This window comes from Maniola jurtina, chromosome 21 (genome assembly GCF_905333055.1).
Source record: "Maniola jurtina chromosome 21, ilManJurt1.1, whole genome shotgun sequence".
NCBI classification, from domain to species: domain Eukaryota; kingdom Metazoa; phylum Arthropoda; class Insecta; order Lepidoptera; family Nymphalidae; genus Maniola; species Maniola jurtina.
In genome coordinates, this window is record NC_060049.1 from 2,071,733 (window position 1) to 2,090,557 (window position 18,825).

At 36.8% G+C, this 18,825-nt stretch overlaps 2 protein-coding genes and 1 long non-coding RNA gene across 3 annotated transcripts in view; 1 reads left to right on the forward strand and 2 right to left on the reverse strand.

Annotated features, from left to right (window-relative positions):
* The window catches only part of LOC123876382, an 18,324-nt gene extending 16,044 nt beyond the window's left edge, over positions 1-2,280 (forward strand). Inside the window, exon 2 of the long non-coding RNA XR_006798342.1 lies at positions 508-2,280. This is a non-coding gene — a long non-coding RNA (uncharacterized LOC123876382). The remainder of the gene's footprint in view (positions 1-507) is intronic.
* Positions 2,281-12,085: 9,805 nt separating this feature from the next.
* Positions 12,086-15,675, reverse strand: LOC123876537 (zinc finger BED domain-containing protein 5-like). The gene is made up of 6 exons (XM_045922844.1): positions 15,371-15,675; positions 15,084-15,260; positions 14,231-14,980; positions 13,616-13,830; positions 13,123-13,234; positions 12,086-12,172 (listed from the first exon to the last, which is right to left on the reverse strand). Exons 2-6 carry the CDS (start codon positions 15,252-15,254, stop codon positions 12,086-12,088), a joined length of 1,335 nt encoding a protein of 444 aa, XP_045778800.1. The 5' UTR covers positions 15,255-15,260; positions 15,371-15,675.
* Positions 15,676-16,550: 875 nt separating this feature from the next.
* Positions 16,551-18,346, reverse strand: LOC123876363. Its single transcript, XM_045922595.1, has 2 exons — positions 17,008-18,346; positions 16,551-16,915 (listed from the first exon to the last, which is right to left on the reverse strand). The coding sequence occupies exons 1-2, from the start codon at positions 17,256-17,258 to the stop codon at positions 16,594-16,596; spliced, it is 573 nt and encodes a 190-aa protein (XP_045778551.1). The 5' UTR covers positions 17,259-18,346; the 3' UTR covers positions 16,551-16,593.
* Between the last annotated feature and the right edge of the window lie 479 nt (positions 18,347-18,825).

Sequence of the window (18,825 nt, forward strand, 5' to 3'; positions counted from 1 at the left end):
TACGTGTGTGATAGGTTTAAATTTATACATGTTTGGGCCCCAAATGATTCCTTGTTACATATGTGACAAAACAATCTATCTGATTCGCCAACTTCGATTTCGCGTGCAATCATGTCAAAGTCGTGCAAAATATGGTTTGTATTTGCGACCGTGCTTTCACTGCCAACTACGAATACTTTGACTCTCGCTCCACCCACCTTATTTACAGACAACGTAGAAAATCCACCAGCCCCTTCCACTAGCAATCCAGCCCCTATACCACCAGCCATTCAACAGCCCAAAGAAAAGAGCGTCCGCGTGAAACATTTAACCGCTTGTAGTAACAAAATAATGCAATTTTACAAGTAACAATTCTTTTTGATACGCTTTTTTTCGTTACTTATTGCATGTCCATGTGTAATCCCTTCATGAATAATATTGTTTTTGTAAAATAAATTTGTTTGTAAATATGACCATATTTTTCAGGGTATAGATGAAAGGCTAAGTGAACGCAATACTCTTTTGCAGGAGCAGAATCAACTGCTTCGCGCACAGAATACATTAAAATCGCGTGCGAACTCTTTGATTTTCCGGGATAAAAAGCAGCCTATGTGCTGATCGAGGATATTATCTATATCTTCAAATTTTCAAAAACTTCAAGATTTGAAAAGAAAACAGTAGAGAGCTACTCAGCAACGCTGTCGACTGAAGAAAAAAACGATGATACCCTTAGGCCTTAATACAGACCGCCTTAACACGGACCGCGTGAATATGTCCTTGGTTAGAAAATTACAAAGAAGACTGGTTAATCAAAGGAATCTATATGCTGAAAAGATACGTGAATCACAGATTGCTGCTCAAGAAGAAGACAAAACAAATTAACATTATTCAAGATGAAAACGAAATGACTCATTTGTCCAAGTAACAGTTTCATAGAACAAAACCTACCTCACGTTGCAGAAGAAAACAAAGATATAGTTAAAAAGCAACTTTTAACACACTATGCTTTAGTGAATGCTATTCAATACACATATGAGAACACCAAAAAACGGTGAACGAAATATTCTATTTAGAATCATTAGAAAATACGAAACATACAAATGCAGCCGACACCAAAAAGAAACCTCAGGTTAAGCGATGCTTATTTTGTGCCAGAAGAGGCCACAGTATAAAGTGTGTCGTAAACGCCTCGCTCAAATACCGGAAACCAAACAAGTGAGCCCTACAACAACTAAGGAACCGAGCACAATGAAACCAGAACCAACGAAATCCACCATTAGCTGTTGTGGTTGCGGTTCGCCAGGGATGTTCTGAAGCAATTGTGGAAAGTGCAAAGGAAATGAATCACTCCCAAAGCCGGTATCGTTCTTTACCTTCGAAGCCAATATCGAAGACAGTGTCAAGATACCAACAATAGAAATCTCTGTTTACGGACAGCAAGGATATGCTTTCACCGACACCGCGGCAAGAACGAGCATTGCCAGTGAACACCTTTACGAAATATTGTTCGAAAAAGGCGCCAACTTCCGCAAGCAAGTCTGCCCAATAATGCATACTGTTTTCTATGGTCCGAACTGAACGGTAAAAAAGGTAGCTGCGAAATTGGAACAATTTTATTACATTACTTAACTAAATGTATTCCAGCAAATGTAACTGAAATAAGCCTTTTTTCTGATACTTGCTCAGGTCAAAATAGGAATCAATATGTGGCAGCAATTCTTTTGTGGGCTGTTCAGAATATTAATAGGCTAATAATACATGAACCAAATAAAACTCGAAAGAATGCTGAAAGTACAAATAGTCAAAGTTCTAGGAAGAGAGAATTAGAGTCTACCCCTCCGAGTCAAATGAGCAATCCTTATGATCAAGTAAATCAACCTTCATCAAATTATCAAATGGCAAAGAAAAATAAACATAAGAGGAATATCCAGAATAAGGGGCAAAGCCCCATGAATAGTTTTGTACAAAAACCATCAGCACTAAAAATATTTACTGCAGTCACACTCGATGAGGAATGCGATGAATAGTAATTACCACAGCCCCTCCATCCAGTACAAACCCTGCTGCCCACTCAGCACAATTCACATAACAAGCAATAAGAAGAAAAACTTTTGAGAAAAATAGTCTCCCAACCCGGCTGGTGACCGTCGGAGAGCTAGACCAAGTACCCTCCAGTCATAAGAGTTTTTAGATTGGATAATACAAGTATGAATTATAATAAAATACCTACATAACAAAAAAAAATAAGTCGATCGTAAAAAGAAACATAACAAAGAGTATATACTAAAAATTTCCTATTCCTATTCTTTCATAACATTAGTATTATTATTTCTATATATTGAGTATGAATGTAAGAAAAGTTAGTAAAAATTACGCAACCAAAGACAGAGAAATATGGAAACGACTGGAGGAGGCCTTCGTCCAAAATGGGCGTACTGAAACGAAACATGAAAGGAGAAAAAGAAACTTACCTATTAAAATATGAAAACAAGTAGTAATATGAAGTAGTAATAATGTGTACTCATTTAAAAATGTAAATATATAATAAGAAAATTAGTAATTTAAAAAAAAACTAGTGATGTACTTATAAAAAAAATATTAATGTAAATTAGTATTATTAATAGGATAAGTCTTGTTTATGTACTACATTTTATATACTTAAGATGGAAAATCTAGTACTTATTAACATAAAATGTAATGACTGCAAAAATGTTTCAGTAAATAAAGGCTATATTATATAATAAAGGATATTTTGAAGGATTATATATTAAAGGATATATTATTATCATTATTATAGATATAACTTACTCTCACGCCCGGTTACAAAATAGATATATATAAAAGCCAAAGATAATATAATATACTTACATATATAAAAATAAATAAACCTACATACACATTTACATAAATACATATTTGTACCGGGCGGAGGATTACGCCCCGGCAGGGGAGACCAAACGGCCGGGGGTCAGGGCGACAGGTTGAGAAAGCGGCGGACTATCCTAGCCGAGTCTAGCAAGACCGCTTTTTGCATCCTGGCTGCGAGCGAACTGCCACGGAACCCCAGTCGCCTCAGATGGTGAGCGAGGCTGACTGGGATCAACCCGTTTGCAGATATGACGATTGGGATGATTTCGGTGGACTCCACATGCCACATGTCGGAAACCTCGTGAGCCAGATCAAGATACTTGCGTTTTTTCTCCGTCTCAGCTCTCACGAGGTTCTCGTCATATGGAATGGTGATGTCCACCAAAAACACCCTCGACTGTGCCCGGTCCACCACCACAATGTCAGGCTTATTCGCTAGAATAGTCCTGTCTGTGATGATGGACCATTATCACCATGTATCATTATTATTATTAACATTCCCCTTGCCCCTCCAACTAAGCGTAAAGCTTGTGTTAGGAGTGGGTACGACAATAGTGCAACGGCTGGGGTTTGAACCGCTGACCTTTCGGAATTCAGTCCACTCCTATAACCGTTGAGCTATTGAGGCCTTTTTATTATTGGCGTCACTCAGAAAAGCAGGTATTATTTAAATATTTTTATCGAATTATTGGAATGTCCTCTCCAAAACCAACACAAAAAACAATGTGTAAGGTTATCCGAGAGTTTTAATCTAAACAAACTAATGCCAAAATGAGTAATTTAATTAGAGCGTGATTGCTATCACAACATCTAATTATCCAGTTCACAATCCAAATACCGAAAATATGCGATATCGCTCCGAATCTCAGAAGGAGACTGAACTAAAACCTTCGAAACACCCGTATTTATGCAAGTTCAATCTTGTCGGCCTCCTAGTAACAGATTGTATGACATCGAATGAACCAAATATCGATTTTATCAAAGTACCTTCATTAGATAAGTTAATAATTTTATATTATTGTTGACAATTCAAATAAATTTTTAAAAGTAACCTTACATTATTAACGGAATTATAAGAGATATGGTAGGCATTTTTCTTAATACCGGTTTCCTTCTTTTTAGCCTTGTCGTTACTTTTGGTTTTGTTTGATTCCTAAATTGCTTTTGATAATTTGTTTCACATGTTTTAAGTTTCGTTTCTCAGTCTTGGGTGTTTTCTTTTTTTAGATATCTATCATATTTTCTAAAAGCAATCTATCTTTTTCAGGGGTTTCAGTTATAATCGTGGTTTTACCTTTACATTGCTTCCCAGTAGGATTTCGAGGTAAAGCTTTAGGAAATGGTCGAACGGCTTCCAGAGTTATTAAAGGGTAAGCAGAATTTAAAGCTTTCACATGTGAAACTTCAGTATCAGAATATACAGCTTGTGACTCATTAAAGAAGTGGGTCCAGGTTGTGGCTTATTCAAAGTAGAAGATCCAGGTCGAGCCCCTTTTTTTTTGGTAGATGTTCCAGGTTGTGGCTCGTTCAAATTAGAGAACCCAGCTTGTGGCTGTCTTAAAATGGACGGTGAAACGGTTCGTGCATTTGAATCAAGTTCAGGAGCAAGAAGGTAAGATCTATGGGGCAGTTCTTCTTCATTTGAGGAAGATTCGTCAATTTTCAGCTGAACCAGTGGACAGTCTTAAGAGACTGTGGTCAGTAATTTTTGAATATTACACGACGTAGTACATTTACTGGTTTCCATTTAGGCGGCCGGCCTTTTGAGCAGGCCCAAAACCTATTATGTACAATGAAAATAATAAATTAGGTAAACAACATCTGTTCAACTAGAATTCATACAACAACAAAACGACAACATTTAAACATAACTTCTTTTTTGTATTATACATGACAGCCAGTACATATTTATTATATTACATCAAAGTAGGTTGGTATACGAACTCTATTTCAACAATTCGAACCCCGAACCTTATGATGCCTGATGAGAGGCAGAGGGCTGAGCCTATCACTGCTATAATTGCATTAGTCAGTTAAAAGTTCTGATCTAAGTTTTAATGACAAGAATAAAATAAATGTTAATTTGTTTCTGACCTAATGTAACCGATGCAAATTAGTTTAGATACTATAAAAGCATCTTTATAATAGGTTGGTTGTAAATAATAAATAGCAATCAATCAGGACATTTTTAATTTTGTTTTCATCCTCTACCAACAGATCATCGAAGAATATAGCGAGTGCATAATATTATTTTGATGCCGTGCCCACCCCAAGTACCATACAATAGTCACGGTGTGAGCACAGCATCCTACCGTTCTTCTGCCAACAATACAATTACAGCAATAACCCTTGATTAAGTTAATAGGATCATTAGTGTCGATTGTGGGACTTAATAAAATATAGACAAAATACATTTTTCCTGCTGAATGCAGATGCAAGTCTATATAATCATTAATGTTCCCAATCCTTTCAATATTTTCACAGACTTCTATTTTATATGTTCCGTTTAAACGGATGTGCTCCACGTAGTAGGAACCGGGTCTGTTTAATAAAATTTATCCATAGTCAATATGGGGAATACATCCAATTCTGGCATATTACCATTGTTGATAATTTTGAATGATGTCAGTCTTCTATTAATGTTATTATCTTCAATGATGTCTGCAAGTGTATTGGGAAGATTTATCGTTGATCTTATGCGATTCAGTATTGCTGCTGCATCAGGTCTGTTACATATTGGAGCCTGAAATGCATTTATTAAAGTCATGCACGTTGAATTGAAGTATGTTTGCCGTAACAGTTTAAAGTCCCTTTTGTTACCACTCACCACTTCTATGACCCATCGACAAAATAGTCACACAACGGGATTTACTGGCACGTATTTTTGGCATCTGATTTTCCCGTTCTTGGATGGACAGAGGTGCATGGGGTTCAAAATTAATATTTCTTAAATATTCCATCACATCCCTAAAGCCACGGTGCAGAATAAAAGTATCACCATCTTCAAAATAAGTTCTTAAGGGTATATCTTCTGTTAACAGATTCTTTCTGTAATATAGTCGAATTTGCATTTGAAATTGTTGCAGAGTAAGGACCCCAAACATCTAATATGTATTCATCTGATGCCACTAACAGAAATGGCTTTATTAGGTTGCGATGTTTATGAAGGCTATATGACTTTTTTTTGGAAATTGTAATTGGCACTCTTCTGCACATAAGGGAAAGTGGCATCAGTTAAAACAATAGCTTTAGCGTTTTCCTCTGTTCCACCAAATAAACCCTTGGGAATTATTAGGGTTCTTGAATTTATGATATCTTGTCTTGAAATAGCGTTAAGACCCAAATAACGTGGCAAAAATTCCTCCGTTAGGATGCGTCTAGCTTTTTAGGGTTCTGTAAAAAGAAAAACAGAACCCTTATAGGATCACCTTATTGTCTGTCTGTCTGTCCTACCATCGTGTGTGTCAAGAAAACCTATAGGGTACTTCCCGTTGACCTAGAATCATGAAATTTGGCAGGTAGGTAGGTCTCATAGCACAAGTAAATAAATAAATCCGAAAACCGTGAATTTGTGGTTTTTTTTTAATATCATAAAGTGCTGACGACAGTACTTTACTAACATTACAATCTAAATAAATAAATAATAAATAATCTTTATTATTTATTATTTATTTATTTAACTGCACTAACACCATAACTACACTAGCTCAAAATGCTTTGTCCTTTTAAGTCCTTGTAGGTCTGTGATGTCGAGGGGCTGGATAGCCTCGACGTTCACATGTTGATGGAGCCTGTGTTCGTGGGATTTAGCATGTTTGCTAATAACTGAGTCCACGAAGTCCATTTGAAGATCGCGATGAATATCTTCATTTCTGACGTACCAGGGTGCATTGATGATACCCCTGTATTATTCGAATATTACTTTTTCTGGTACAGCCCCACAACTGGATACCATAAGTCCACACTGGCATTAGGACCTGTTTATATAAGAGTTTCTTATTTTGTATTGACAGTGGAGAGTTTCTACCTATGAGCCAGTACAATTTTTTGTATCTTATCTCTAGGTCTTCTTTTTTCTTCTTGACATGTGCTTTCCAGCGTAGCTTGCTGTCAAGAGTCATTCCAAGATATTTTGCCGTATTATCATATAAATGGGGTGATAATTCGGTTTTTTATTTGTAAAAAATTTGTGGTAACATCATTAAAAAAAATTAAAACGTGTGTTAACGCTTTTTATTGATAAATATTATAGTGAAGCTGATAGTGCGTTCATGTACTCGCGTCCTTAATGTAGATCTTGCCTTAATTTATCTGTGGTAAACAAATTGTCAAATATAACTACTGTCACTTGAAAATAAACCGTTGAACAGACACACACTCCGCTGAAGATATCTAGTTTTATTGGTCCTTCCTACGATCCTAAACAATAGAAAATCTGCCTATTGTAAGGGTAAAACGATCCGTATTAAAGTAAGATATTTATGAGTATTCATTACTGATTTGTTACTCGTATAAGTATGTCAATGTAAATATGTTTCCATCATATAAAACATCATAAAGTAAAAACATAAAGCGTAAACATTGACATCAATAGCACCAAATAGTGCCTATATGAAGTTAAAGTGGTCCATGGACGGGCAGGCCCGTAATAAACATAGTTTTCTACTTATATTTTTTTATTTAAAATAAACATTTTTAGGTTTTTTTTGTGAGAAAAAAAAAGCCATTCCTTGTTCGGGACTTTGATGGCTGCACTATTCTCACAAATTAGTCGATACTTTAATTAATTTCTTAAACTGGACCTTTTCAAGTAAATCTATACTAATAAATAAAATTGAAGTGTCTGTCTGTAATTTCGAAATAACTACCTCATATTAAGCTCATATGGTTATTTGAACGATACCAACACTGAATCGCACGTTTTTAAAATTTTTGTCTGTCTGTCTGTTTGAAAAGGCTAATCTTTGGAACGGCTGAACCGATTTTGACGGGATTTTCACAGACAAGTAGAGGATTGACCAGAGTGTAACATAGGCTACTTTTTAACCGACTTTCAAAAAGGGAGTTGTGTTTTTCTACCTATGTACACCGAAATCTCCGAGATTTCTGAACCGATTTGCGTCGTTTCTTTTTTAATCGATAGAGGAACTTTGCGACATTGTTTTATAACAAAATTTGGATTCCAACTCCTCAATCCTGATGCTGCAGGGGATCTGACCAATCCACGCGGGCGAAGCTGCGGGCATCAGCTAGTTTTTATATAAACCAGTGAGGATGATACTGCCACTGTCGGAATCAGAATGCCATAAGCCTACGTTGTCGTATTAGTTTACAAATTGCGAAAAACCAAATTAAATTTGAATTTCGCGGGCAAGCCGGTCTCATAATCATAGAGTGAGGCGCATAGATAACGAAGTTTACCTTTTTGGATAGTTAAAATGTAAGACATACCTGATTGAGATTTTGTAACAGCAAGAAGTGTAATAAATTATATGGAGAAGTGAAATAAAAATATAATTATTATAATTATCCAGCGGTTTAACTTCCTCTGACCTAATCCCTTTACAGTTGTGTGAAATCTGTAACCTATGGACTCTGAGAAAAACTTGTGCGCGCACAATATCCAATCCGCGAAGTTGCAAGAACCCAGAGCGCAAATTGATAGTGACGTTTGGTTGTTATCTGTAGATTTTATATATTCCATTCTTTGTCTCTTCGTAATCACTCATAACTTTTTATTGCTTGAAAAACTAACTATAAAATGTGAAAGTATTCCTTTCTTTTTACTGCATTCAATGCACAATTACAAACATCCTATGGATCCCGGCAACGAGTAAAGCCCAAAACCGGTGTGGTGCGTCAACATCTGGCTACCGTGAGCAATTCTACGTACCTGTACAACGCAACCAAAAACGAAGAACAAAAACTGCCGCATCATCGCCGACGAAAAAGCATAAGGATCGCAGCCCACGGGGACACCATGACACAGTGAGCCCGTTCCTTATGATATCCTATCCAAACACCCAAATCTGATTGAGTTTACAAAGATCACAGCTTCAATTCAAATGCGTAATTACCTACTCACCTACAAACTTGCCCACACGCAGGGTATTTAAACCAAATGAATACGAGTATAAAGCTGAAATCAAATTATCGGACGCGGCTGACGGACGCGACTGACAGCCGCGACTGTGAAGTGTGCACAGTCTTTTGAGACGCGGCTTGCGGACGCGTTCCAATGCTTATTCCACAAAGAACTGTACACGAAGAAACATGTCGAGTAGTGAAAGTGAGGACGATTTTCTCGAATTAGCGGCGGCTGCTATATGTTGTCCACCCAGAAAGAAAATAAAAAGAAACGTTTGGGTCCATGACATAAATAAAGAAAGGGCAGAATCTGGTGAATTCCACACTTTATATTCACATTTATTAAGGGATGAACGTCGGTATAAACTTTATTTGAGAATGAATGAGGACCGATTTAATTTCTTGCTAAGTCTAATCGAAAATGACATTGAAAAAGAACTAACACAGTTTCGTACTCCTATATCAGCAAAAGAGCGTGTCGTTACTTTGAGGTAAGTAATACAGTAAAATTATTAGGGCATTTTTTATTTAATAAACTTAAACTTATTTAGATAGTGAATTATTGTTTTCAATATTTATTTCTCTTTTTTCAAAATTAAAAATTCTTTAAGAACGTGCTGGGCCTTTATGATATCTGCGCGCGGATATCTTCTCACTTGCTTGCTGTGAATTCAATTCTGGGATCGAAATTTCCACGACAGCATCTTGCGTGTTAGACATTGAAAGAGACTGAGATGTTTGTGAAGTAGAAGGTCATATTTGTAATAAAAATTAACTAGTAGGTATCTACGCGCGTTTTGGAAATTGAATAAATAAGTACTAACCCGTAATATTTAGTTCGGCAGCTATTTCCTCCCAGACTTCTTGTTTTTTTGAAGCATGTTTGTAATCCTTTAATTTATGATTATACAGTAATTCCCTACTGCAAACACACTCTATAATTCGTTCGTCCATTTTTACGTACGTACATACGTGCAAGCTCTCGCGTAGTCCGCGTCCTTCTGACAAATGGACGTGTCCCGCACCCCGTGCATACCATCATTACCATCCGCGGACGTTTTCGGCTGACAAAAACATCCAGCGCGCCAGATCTCTGTCGGACGTCCGAAAGCTTGAAGGTCGGCCCAAGGTTACGTCCACGACTTACGTCCGATAGTTTGAACAGCTCAGTGTACATTCATTATCTAGATATCTATAAGTCACGGCTATCAGTCGCGTCCGTCAGCCGCGTCCGATAATTTGTTTTCAGCTGAAGACGATAATTACGTATATTTGCGTCTAATAATACATTCCTTATATTCTATTCACCTATATTTACAAATTCAAAGCTAAATCTGTGTTTAGGTAATTATGAAATCTTATTTATTTTATTTATTTATTTTATTTTATTTATAGAAGGAAAATCTACAGCGAAGTAATACTAATAAGAGTCTTAATACTAATTACATCGATAAATATGGCTAATTACAGATTTTCTCGAAAATAATAATTATAGTAATTTGTCTGAGTGAGTGATACATAGTTAGATACTAAAAAAAAACCAGAATTAATTAAGTAAATACATCAAAAGTGGGTTAAGAAAATAAATAAATAATTTTATACGTATAAAAAAACAGTATCTCAGGTAGCCTAAATAAAAAATAACATAACATAATAATAATATTGAATATAATTATGAAGCATTTAACGAATTAATGTTTAAGGTACAAACAAGGTGTTTGTGTGTGTGAGTGTGTGTGTGCATGTGAGTGTGTGCGTGTGTGTGTGAGATGATGTTAAGTATGTTGCACTTGCGTGTAAGAGAAAAAAAAAAAAAAATTATTTGTGGAGTAGTGAAATGTGTCGCTTAAATGTCTTTTTAGAATGGCGAAAAAGGTCAATTTCCGAGTAATGTTTATTATGGGTGCGAGTTATTCTAGCAATGGGTGAATTTTGTGAGTATTTTTTTCTTTTAAAATCAACGTGAAGCAGTGATGTATGCCGAGTGCGTTTTGGGGGTGCAACTAATTGTATTTTGGATAAAAGATGAGGACTGTCAATCTTACCGTTTATAATATTATACAGCATTAACATGTCAGCTATTTGCCTCCTTTGCCCACAAGTTTGTATATTATAGTGTTTACAGTTTTCTTTATAGTCGGAAGGTTCAAAGTAAGTACGAAAGAAAGTAAAGTAGAAAGTACTTCCTATACAATACGTAGTATTGGCCTACAAGTTGTGGTTGCGCCAGTTAAAAATAAATACAATTAATTAAATTACGCGGTGTTTTCCTAAATTCCACTTTCCATACACCCTGAAAGCAGCACTGAAGGACCACAGAAAGGCGCGAAGCCAGAGCTGCCTCAGTGGACAAAATTAAAACAAAAGCTATAACAATGGCGCCACACACACTTCAAAAAGCAAGGAAGCAAAGTGTCGTGCTCGTAACATAAAATAATAATTTAACGTATTTCCTGAGTTTTTATTTTCTATATGATTGTGCCGAAATATCAGTAAAGTGATTCCGCGACGTGCTTTCGGAGAAGAAGAGGCAACGGCGCCGTTAGCAGTCCAGAAGATAGACAGACCAGAGGTTAGTGCTGTTCCTTTCTTCCAGAAATTTTTCCTATCCCCTTTTTATAGCACCGCGTCACTTTTCGATTTCAATTTACAGTCCACTTCTAATACAATACCAAAAAATAACATAACATAACTGGCGCAATCAAGTTGTCTAAACTATTTTTACATCTCATGCTCTAATAACGACTTGAAAGTCTTAGTAAACGAAATTCAAAGGTTCTAATCAGCAAAATACCTATCATTAGAGAATTGCTAAACCAATTCTACATAATTAAATCAGTCTTACTTTCTTAATTATCTTAGTATAATTGAAATCCTAATGTTTGCTTGATGTTCTACAATAACTAATGTATTATACCTACCTATGCAAACACATAACAATAACAAGATTCCATTCATTATAATTTGAAAATTAAATCATTATTAAAATCGCATTTAAAGATATTTTCCAACATTAACGATAATCCCAAATGCAGAATCTATTGAAATGCATTGTTTCTGCATCGCATCGCAACGTGCATTTGGCTCATGCATATTTCTAAGATCATCTAATAAAGAAGACCAAGTGCGTGTGAATCTGCTTTGCGCCAAATCACGTGTTGCTCCAGCATCCACTCAGTTGGAGTGGATGTGGAGTGGACAATTCCTCGTCTTGAACTCTCGGGCGCTCTGCTTGTAGCTGAGATGCCAGATTCAGAATTGGTTTTCGAATGTAAAGGTACAGGCGATTATCATGAATCGATGATTGCAGGCAAGTTCGAAAATAGGTTTCAAGGATAATGCCAGCTACCACTCAAGACGCCAGGCGCAAATCCCAGTTACTAGTTGGAAAAAAGTAGACATATAAGAATGGCTTTCATCAAAGCAAATTTCTTTTGAAACAAATGAAACAAAAGTCCAACTCTTGAAAATTATTAAAACTCAGTACCAATCGTACGTGGTTGATGAGGTGGCAAAAGCAGTTGGTGTGGAGGTATTGAGATTACCTGAATTGAATCCCATCGAACTAGTGTTGGCCGACGTCAAGGGGTATGTGGCCAGGAAAAACACTACATTTAAAATGGCAAATGTTAAAAAGCTGCTGCGGGAGGCTTTAGGCAACATTTCAGCTGAAAAATGGCAAAATTGCATCAGTCGCGTAAAAAAAGAGGAATTGAAATTAGGTAGTCTAGATCAGCGGTTCCCGAATTCTTTTGGCTTCGGAACCCTTTTTGTTTCACCATTTTTCGGCGGAACCCTAGCTTTTAGTAAGAAGTAAACTAAAGACGGAAATACACTTACATCTCGTGGCGTGTGGTAGCGCGCCAGAAGCATATCGGTTTCATACATTTAATATGGTTAAAGACATACTTGTATGCCTTGTCGTGTCACGTCCTGTCAAATGTATGAAAACGTATGATCCTGGCGCGCCACGACATGCCACGCCACGTAAGTATATTTCCGCCTTAACAGCAACATTTTTTTTCGTGAAATCACACCATCTGAGGCTTTTTGGATTGGTGTCCGCAAAGTTTGATGTTAAGAGAAAGACTTTTTAAGATAAAAATATTTACTTAGTTAGAAGAAAAGGTAATTACAAAAATTTTAATGTGATGAATGAAATCTCTTCATAGTTTTCCTTAAAATTACATCGAAGTCAGGTTTTATGTCCGACAATTGGATGCGGAGGTCTGGTGCAGCATTCAACCTACTCCTAAACTTATTTTTCGTGTAGGCGTACGCTGAAAACCCAGCCTCGCATCTGTAAGTTGTCACAAATGGGAGTAATGCTATGATAGCTTTTTCAGCAATGCCCGGGTATTCGTTTTTCAGGCCAATCCAAAATTGACTCGGGTTCATGATAGCTTCAGATTCGAAAAGTTGTTGGAGTGTGGATGAATTTTTAATATCAATTAAATTTTCATATTCCAATACAGTCAGTGTTAAAGGTTTGGTACTAATCCTAAATGGATTTCGGACCCATTCGATTTCCCGTAACCGAAGCTTTTCTTCTGGAAAATATTCCTCCAAAGATGTTTTTAGGTTTGTCAAATGTTCACGTATACTTATCTCTACGTCTGTAGCGATTTGAAGATGATTATATTTTTTGAGAAATTGCTCAAGTAGTGGAAAACACTCATACCTTTTTTGTCCAAGACATTCAATCCACAAGGCGATTTTCTCTTTCAATGAAGATACTTTGTCACTCACTGTAAATATGGTTATCATTCTTCCCTGCAAAGAGCTGCTCACTGTGTTCAGTTTATCAAATATGTCAGCCAAATAAGCCAATCTCATCAACCATCGCTCGTCTCGTAACAGTTCAAGATAGCTAGCACTTGCAGGCGAAGGAAGGGTCTGTAAGAAAACTTTCAGTTCATCGCGCAATTCATATAATCTGTTTAAAACCCTTCCTCTGGAAAGCCACCTCACTTCCGTGTGTAGAAGGAGTGATTGATGCTGATTTCATGTCTTCACACGTTTTTTTGAATAGCCTTGACTGCAGTGGACGTGTTTTCACAAAATTGACGATTTGTACGGCTTGATCAAGGACTTGTTTTAAATCAGATGGCACTCTTTTCACGGCAAGAGCATGACGATGTAAAATACAATGACTGCTAGTACAATTTTGCGCAACAGTTTTAATTCTTGACACTGTTCCTTTTACTTTACCAATCATGGCTGCAGCTCCATCGCTGCATACATCAATACATTTATTCCAATCAATTTTGTTTTTTTTCATGTATTCATCAATAACTTTAAAAATTTCTTCTCCAGTTGTATCGGCCTCCAAAGGAGCACAGAGAAACAAATCTTCTTCGATAGATTCTCTGTATGGATATCTGACAAAAACTAGCAGTATTGCTAGTCCGGCAACATCCGTACTTTCGTCCAGTTGCATTGCAAATGCATTGCTCTCTTTCAATCTATCAATCAATTCATCTTCAATGTGGTCTGAAATCTTATGAATACGGTCAGATACGATGTTGTTCGAACACTGTACCGTTGCCACTTTCTTAGCTGAATCCTCTCCAAGCAAGCAGGCAACAACTTCAGTCATGCATGGTTTCAAAAAATCCTCGGCTATTGTGTGAGGTTTTCCAGCTCGTGCAATCTTATAACTTAGCATGAATGAGGCTTTCGTGGCGTTTTCATTATCAGTTTTTGCATATTTTTGTAAAGCGGTCACACCTGCTTGATGTACATCTCTTTGTCTTTCAAAAAAACTAATGTTTTTATTTTTGAGGTGAGGATGATTAGTATCAAGGTGACGCTTAAGCTTTGCAGGTGCCAGGGAGCTATTCAACAAAATCTTGCTGCAAACAACACATTTTCCATCAGGATTTTCAGCATTCCCTATCGGTATAAATCCATAGGACAGATAGGACTCATCATATTTTCTCTTTTTTGAAGATATTCCCGCTTGACGTTCAGTATGGTCGGTAGTAGATGGTATCACTGTGTTTTGCTGATTTTGTTCAACAAAAGTGTCTTCCGTACCAATACCCTGAAAAAAAAATGCAATAAAAAACAGTTCGTATAAGCGCGGACACATACGTGTAACTTTAACAAATTGAAATAAATTATAAAAAATAGAATTAAGTTCTTACTGAACAACTAGCACCACTGGTAATTTCCGTTTTTTTTTCAATTGTCTCTCCTTCTGGTGAAGATGAGACTTGGTCAAAAGCTTGATTAGATTGATAAGTATTAACATTACTGTCCACAAAGCTAGCACCACGTTTCCCCTTAGCAATCCCAGGTTTTAGCCATTTATCCATCGTGAACTGTAAGTAAAACACAGCAATATTTTAGGCAAAAACGACCTGTTTTTGTGGAACTATTATAAGTAGCATTTGATTTATCATTATAATACGTAAAAATAATAAAAACATACCTGCTTAAAACAGTGCTCGTAAAACTATAAACAATCACTATCTAGGTACGGAATTTATTCTTAGCTTATTTTCGAGTTTTAAAATTTGGTATCAAAAACTTGATCACGTGCAGTCCTAGTAATCGTATTGACTCAACTGAATGGTCGCAAGCTGCCGCGGTATGCCGCGGGCGGCGGGAGAGCGACGAACGGCGCGGGCGGTGGGAGGACGACGAGCGGCGCGGGCGGTGGGAGGACGACGAGCGGCGCGACCGGGCGACGCGACACGTGACACGCACAGCGTACCTACCTACCTACATGGCGCCTAAATGGAATTTTGAAATGCAATATTTTAAAACAAGTTGATTGAAAATGAATAATAAATTACGTCAATTTAATATTATCACAAGTGAAACGATTTACAATATGGAAATCTTGAATTTTCGCGGAACCCCTGAGGGTCTTTCACGGAACCTCAGGGTTCCGCGGAACACCTTTTGGGAACCGCTGGTCTAGATCATAATGTAGACAAAACTGTAGATTCTTTCGTTATAGCTGTAACAGACGAGACATCGTCGGAAAATACTCCGATACAGAGAAATCGGATTCTGATTTTTGAATTTTTTTTTTATTTCTATGTAATAACTCGGTTATTATAACTGTTTTCATACTTAAATCAAAATAAATAATTTATTTTAAAGCTAGTCATTTTTTTTCTCCTTCAAAAACCGCACTTAATAGAAAAATGATTGTGACAACTGTCAGTAGACAAAGAGGTCAAAAATCAAAGATGTGAAATAATATGTTAATTTATGCTTCTCGGCTGATAAGTTTAGTTTATGTTGAGGCTTGAGAAGAATTATAAGTGCCTACCTACCTTCCTAATGGCCCCAGTACACAATGGCCCATGCGGGCCCACTACAGGCCATCGCCATTGTGTACAGGGGGTAATGGTATATGATGGCGGACAATTGTCCAATCAATCGTGGCGCGCAATCGGGGAGTTGTCGGTTACTTAATCCCCCAACAGAATCCATACACCTGTCCCTACGATCCATATACCTGAGGGATCCATGCAAATAATTTCTGACGAATTGTATTCTCAGACACAGAGTCAGTCTGAAAATATTTTGGCTGATGCTTATGCAAGAGCTTTGAATAACGATTGTAAAATAACCAATTAAAAAAATATAGTGGGGCAGTAATTAATGATTAAAAAATTTAAAGTATATACAAATGTTTTATTAACTCACCTTAATCATGTCCTTTAGCACTTGGTTCAGAGCCAAACATACTTCAGGAATAATTCTAGATATGAGTGTACTTGATATTTTAAAATGGTAGTGCAGGCTCCTATAACTGTCTCCAGTCGCAAGAAATCGCAATGTCAATGCCAATCTTATTTTTGGAGGTATTGCTTCTCGCCAATATGTATCCTTTTTTGCAATAATTGGCGATATTTTTTGCAATGTATATTCGAAATCACTAGATGACATACGAACAAAGTTATCGAATTCCCCTGATGGTTCTGCAACAAGGTCGCTTAACAGATTGTCCATGAATTGCCTGAAAACGGTAAAAAAACTCTTAGTCATGTTACGTTAACATTCTAAATATTGATATCATAACCTAAGTACAACATTAAAAAATCTACGTACCTTGTCCTGTTTCGATGAATGGTCAGCATCCACCATCGCCTTTTTCGCCATTTCTTTTTTATAACTTTGTGACGGTACACACTTCTGTAATACTTGTAAACAGTATACAAATAAATAGCCGCAGCCGTAATTACTTCGACGTCCATCGCAAGTGGTTTGTCAGGCAGCAATGAGCCATGCGCCATTGTGTGAACACCAAGTGATCGTGGCCTACAATTGTGCACTGCAAAGCGTGGCCCATCACAGGCCATTGTGTACTGGGGGCTTTAAAGGTATTTATAGCAAGGAATAAAATTATATTGTAAATAAAATTCTACATTATTTTACTTAAAATACACATAATTATATCAATCATATATCAATTGTGTTGCAAACAAATAGGTAATCAATTACTGTCATCATGATCATCCACTCTTTCTTCGTCATTTTCATCCTTGTTTTCGATCGTTTCTACAACTGGCACGTTCAACATTTCCAGTACCTCTTTAGAAAACGGGTTTCTTTTTTTATTATGACTCCTCCTCTCGGATGCAATAATTGGATCAGAAGCTTAGCATCCAGTGTACAATGTCTATATTAGTGTGGATTCTGGAGGGTTTTCTAGCAAGGAAAAGTCGTAAACCTTTATATTCCTTTTGACTAGTTTCCAGCACATCTTCTGACAACAAACCCACAAGCAAAGGTAACTCCTTTATTATGTCTGCACCGTGTATCAGTAGTTTGTGCAGAGATGCACTCATTTTGTACCAGTTATAGAGTTCTAAGCATTTTTTGCTGTTTCGATGCAGTAGTTTTTAAAACTAACGTAGTTCACGCTAAATCCACATGATAGAACACTCAAAATGTTAGCAAATCTTCCTATAATTTCCTAAAAAATCCACGTTTTTCCCATGGTCAATTACCTACGCCAAACATCTCGTAATTATTACGCTTAGGGTGAGGCCAAACGGACGTAATTTTTTGAGTTGTAAGTCGCGTAATTTCGGCAGCGTAAATTCTGCTGCATTCGGTTTCATACAAAAGTCTAGTTCGTGCCACACGGCGACGTAAAATGAGTTGTGCGCCGACTCACACGCATAATCCGACCGAAACGGGTTCGCGGGGGGCGAGGGGACCGAGAAAAGGGTCAGTCAGGTAAAGGTTGCGTGAAAGTTGACATGTATTTTGCTCGCAAAATGCTGGACGCAGAAAAACTTATAATTGAAGTTGAACAACGACCATGTCTATGGAATTTGTCAGAGAAGGCATATAGTGACAAGTTTTTAAAACAGAGGGCATGGGAAGAGGTTGCCGAGAATTGTTTCGAGGTCCCGATTTTCATCACCTTTTTCTGATTCACACAGCAACAATCAATATATTCCGTCACCAATAAACAGAGGATACACCACAAATGAACATAACACCATTCATTCTAATGACATGAATACATATGATGAAACATATGAACCGCATTAAGTTATGTTTTGTAATCTGTTTGTAATACAACGTTTGTAAAATATTAATTAAAACTTTTAAAAACTTACTTAAGTGTAATTATTAGTCTTTCCTCTGGACTGATGGCTAGTCTCATGTTTGTGTTTGATTTAGTTATAAAAGGTTTTAAGAGTTGTAATAATTCTTGAAAAACATGAAGTGGCAAATGATAGTATGTAATTTTGAAATATATTTTTGATACGATATGATTTGCACATAAACGTTCATATAAGGTGTGGAACTGTCCAAGCATCAGTCTTTCACTATTAAGTGGATTTACCCAGCTTCTTTTTCTGGCATTATCTTCCGTGTCTTCTAGATATGCTTCGTAAATACACAAAATTT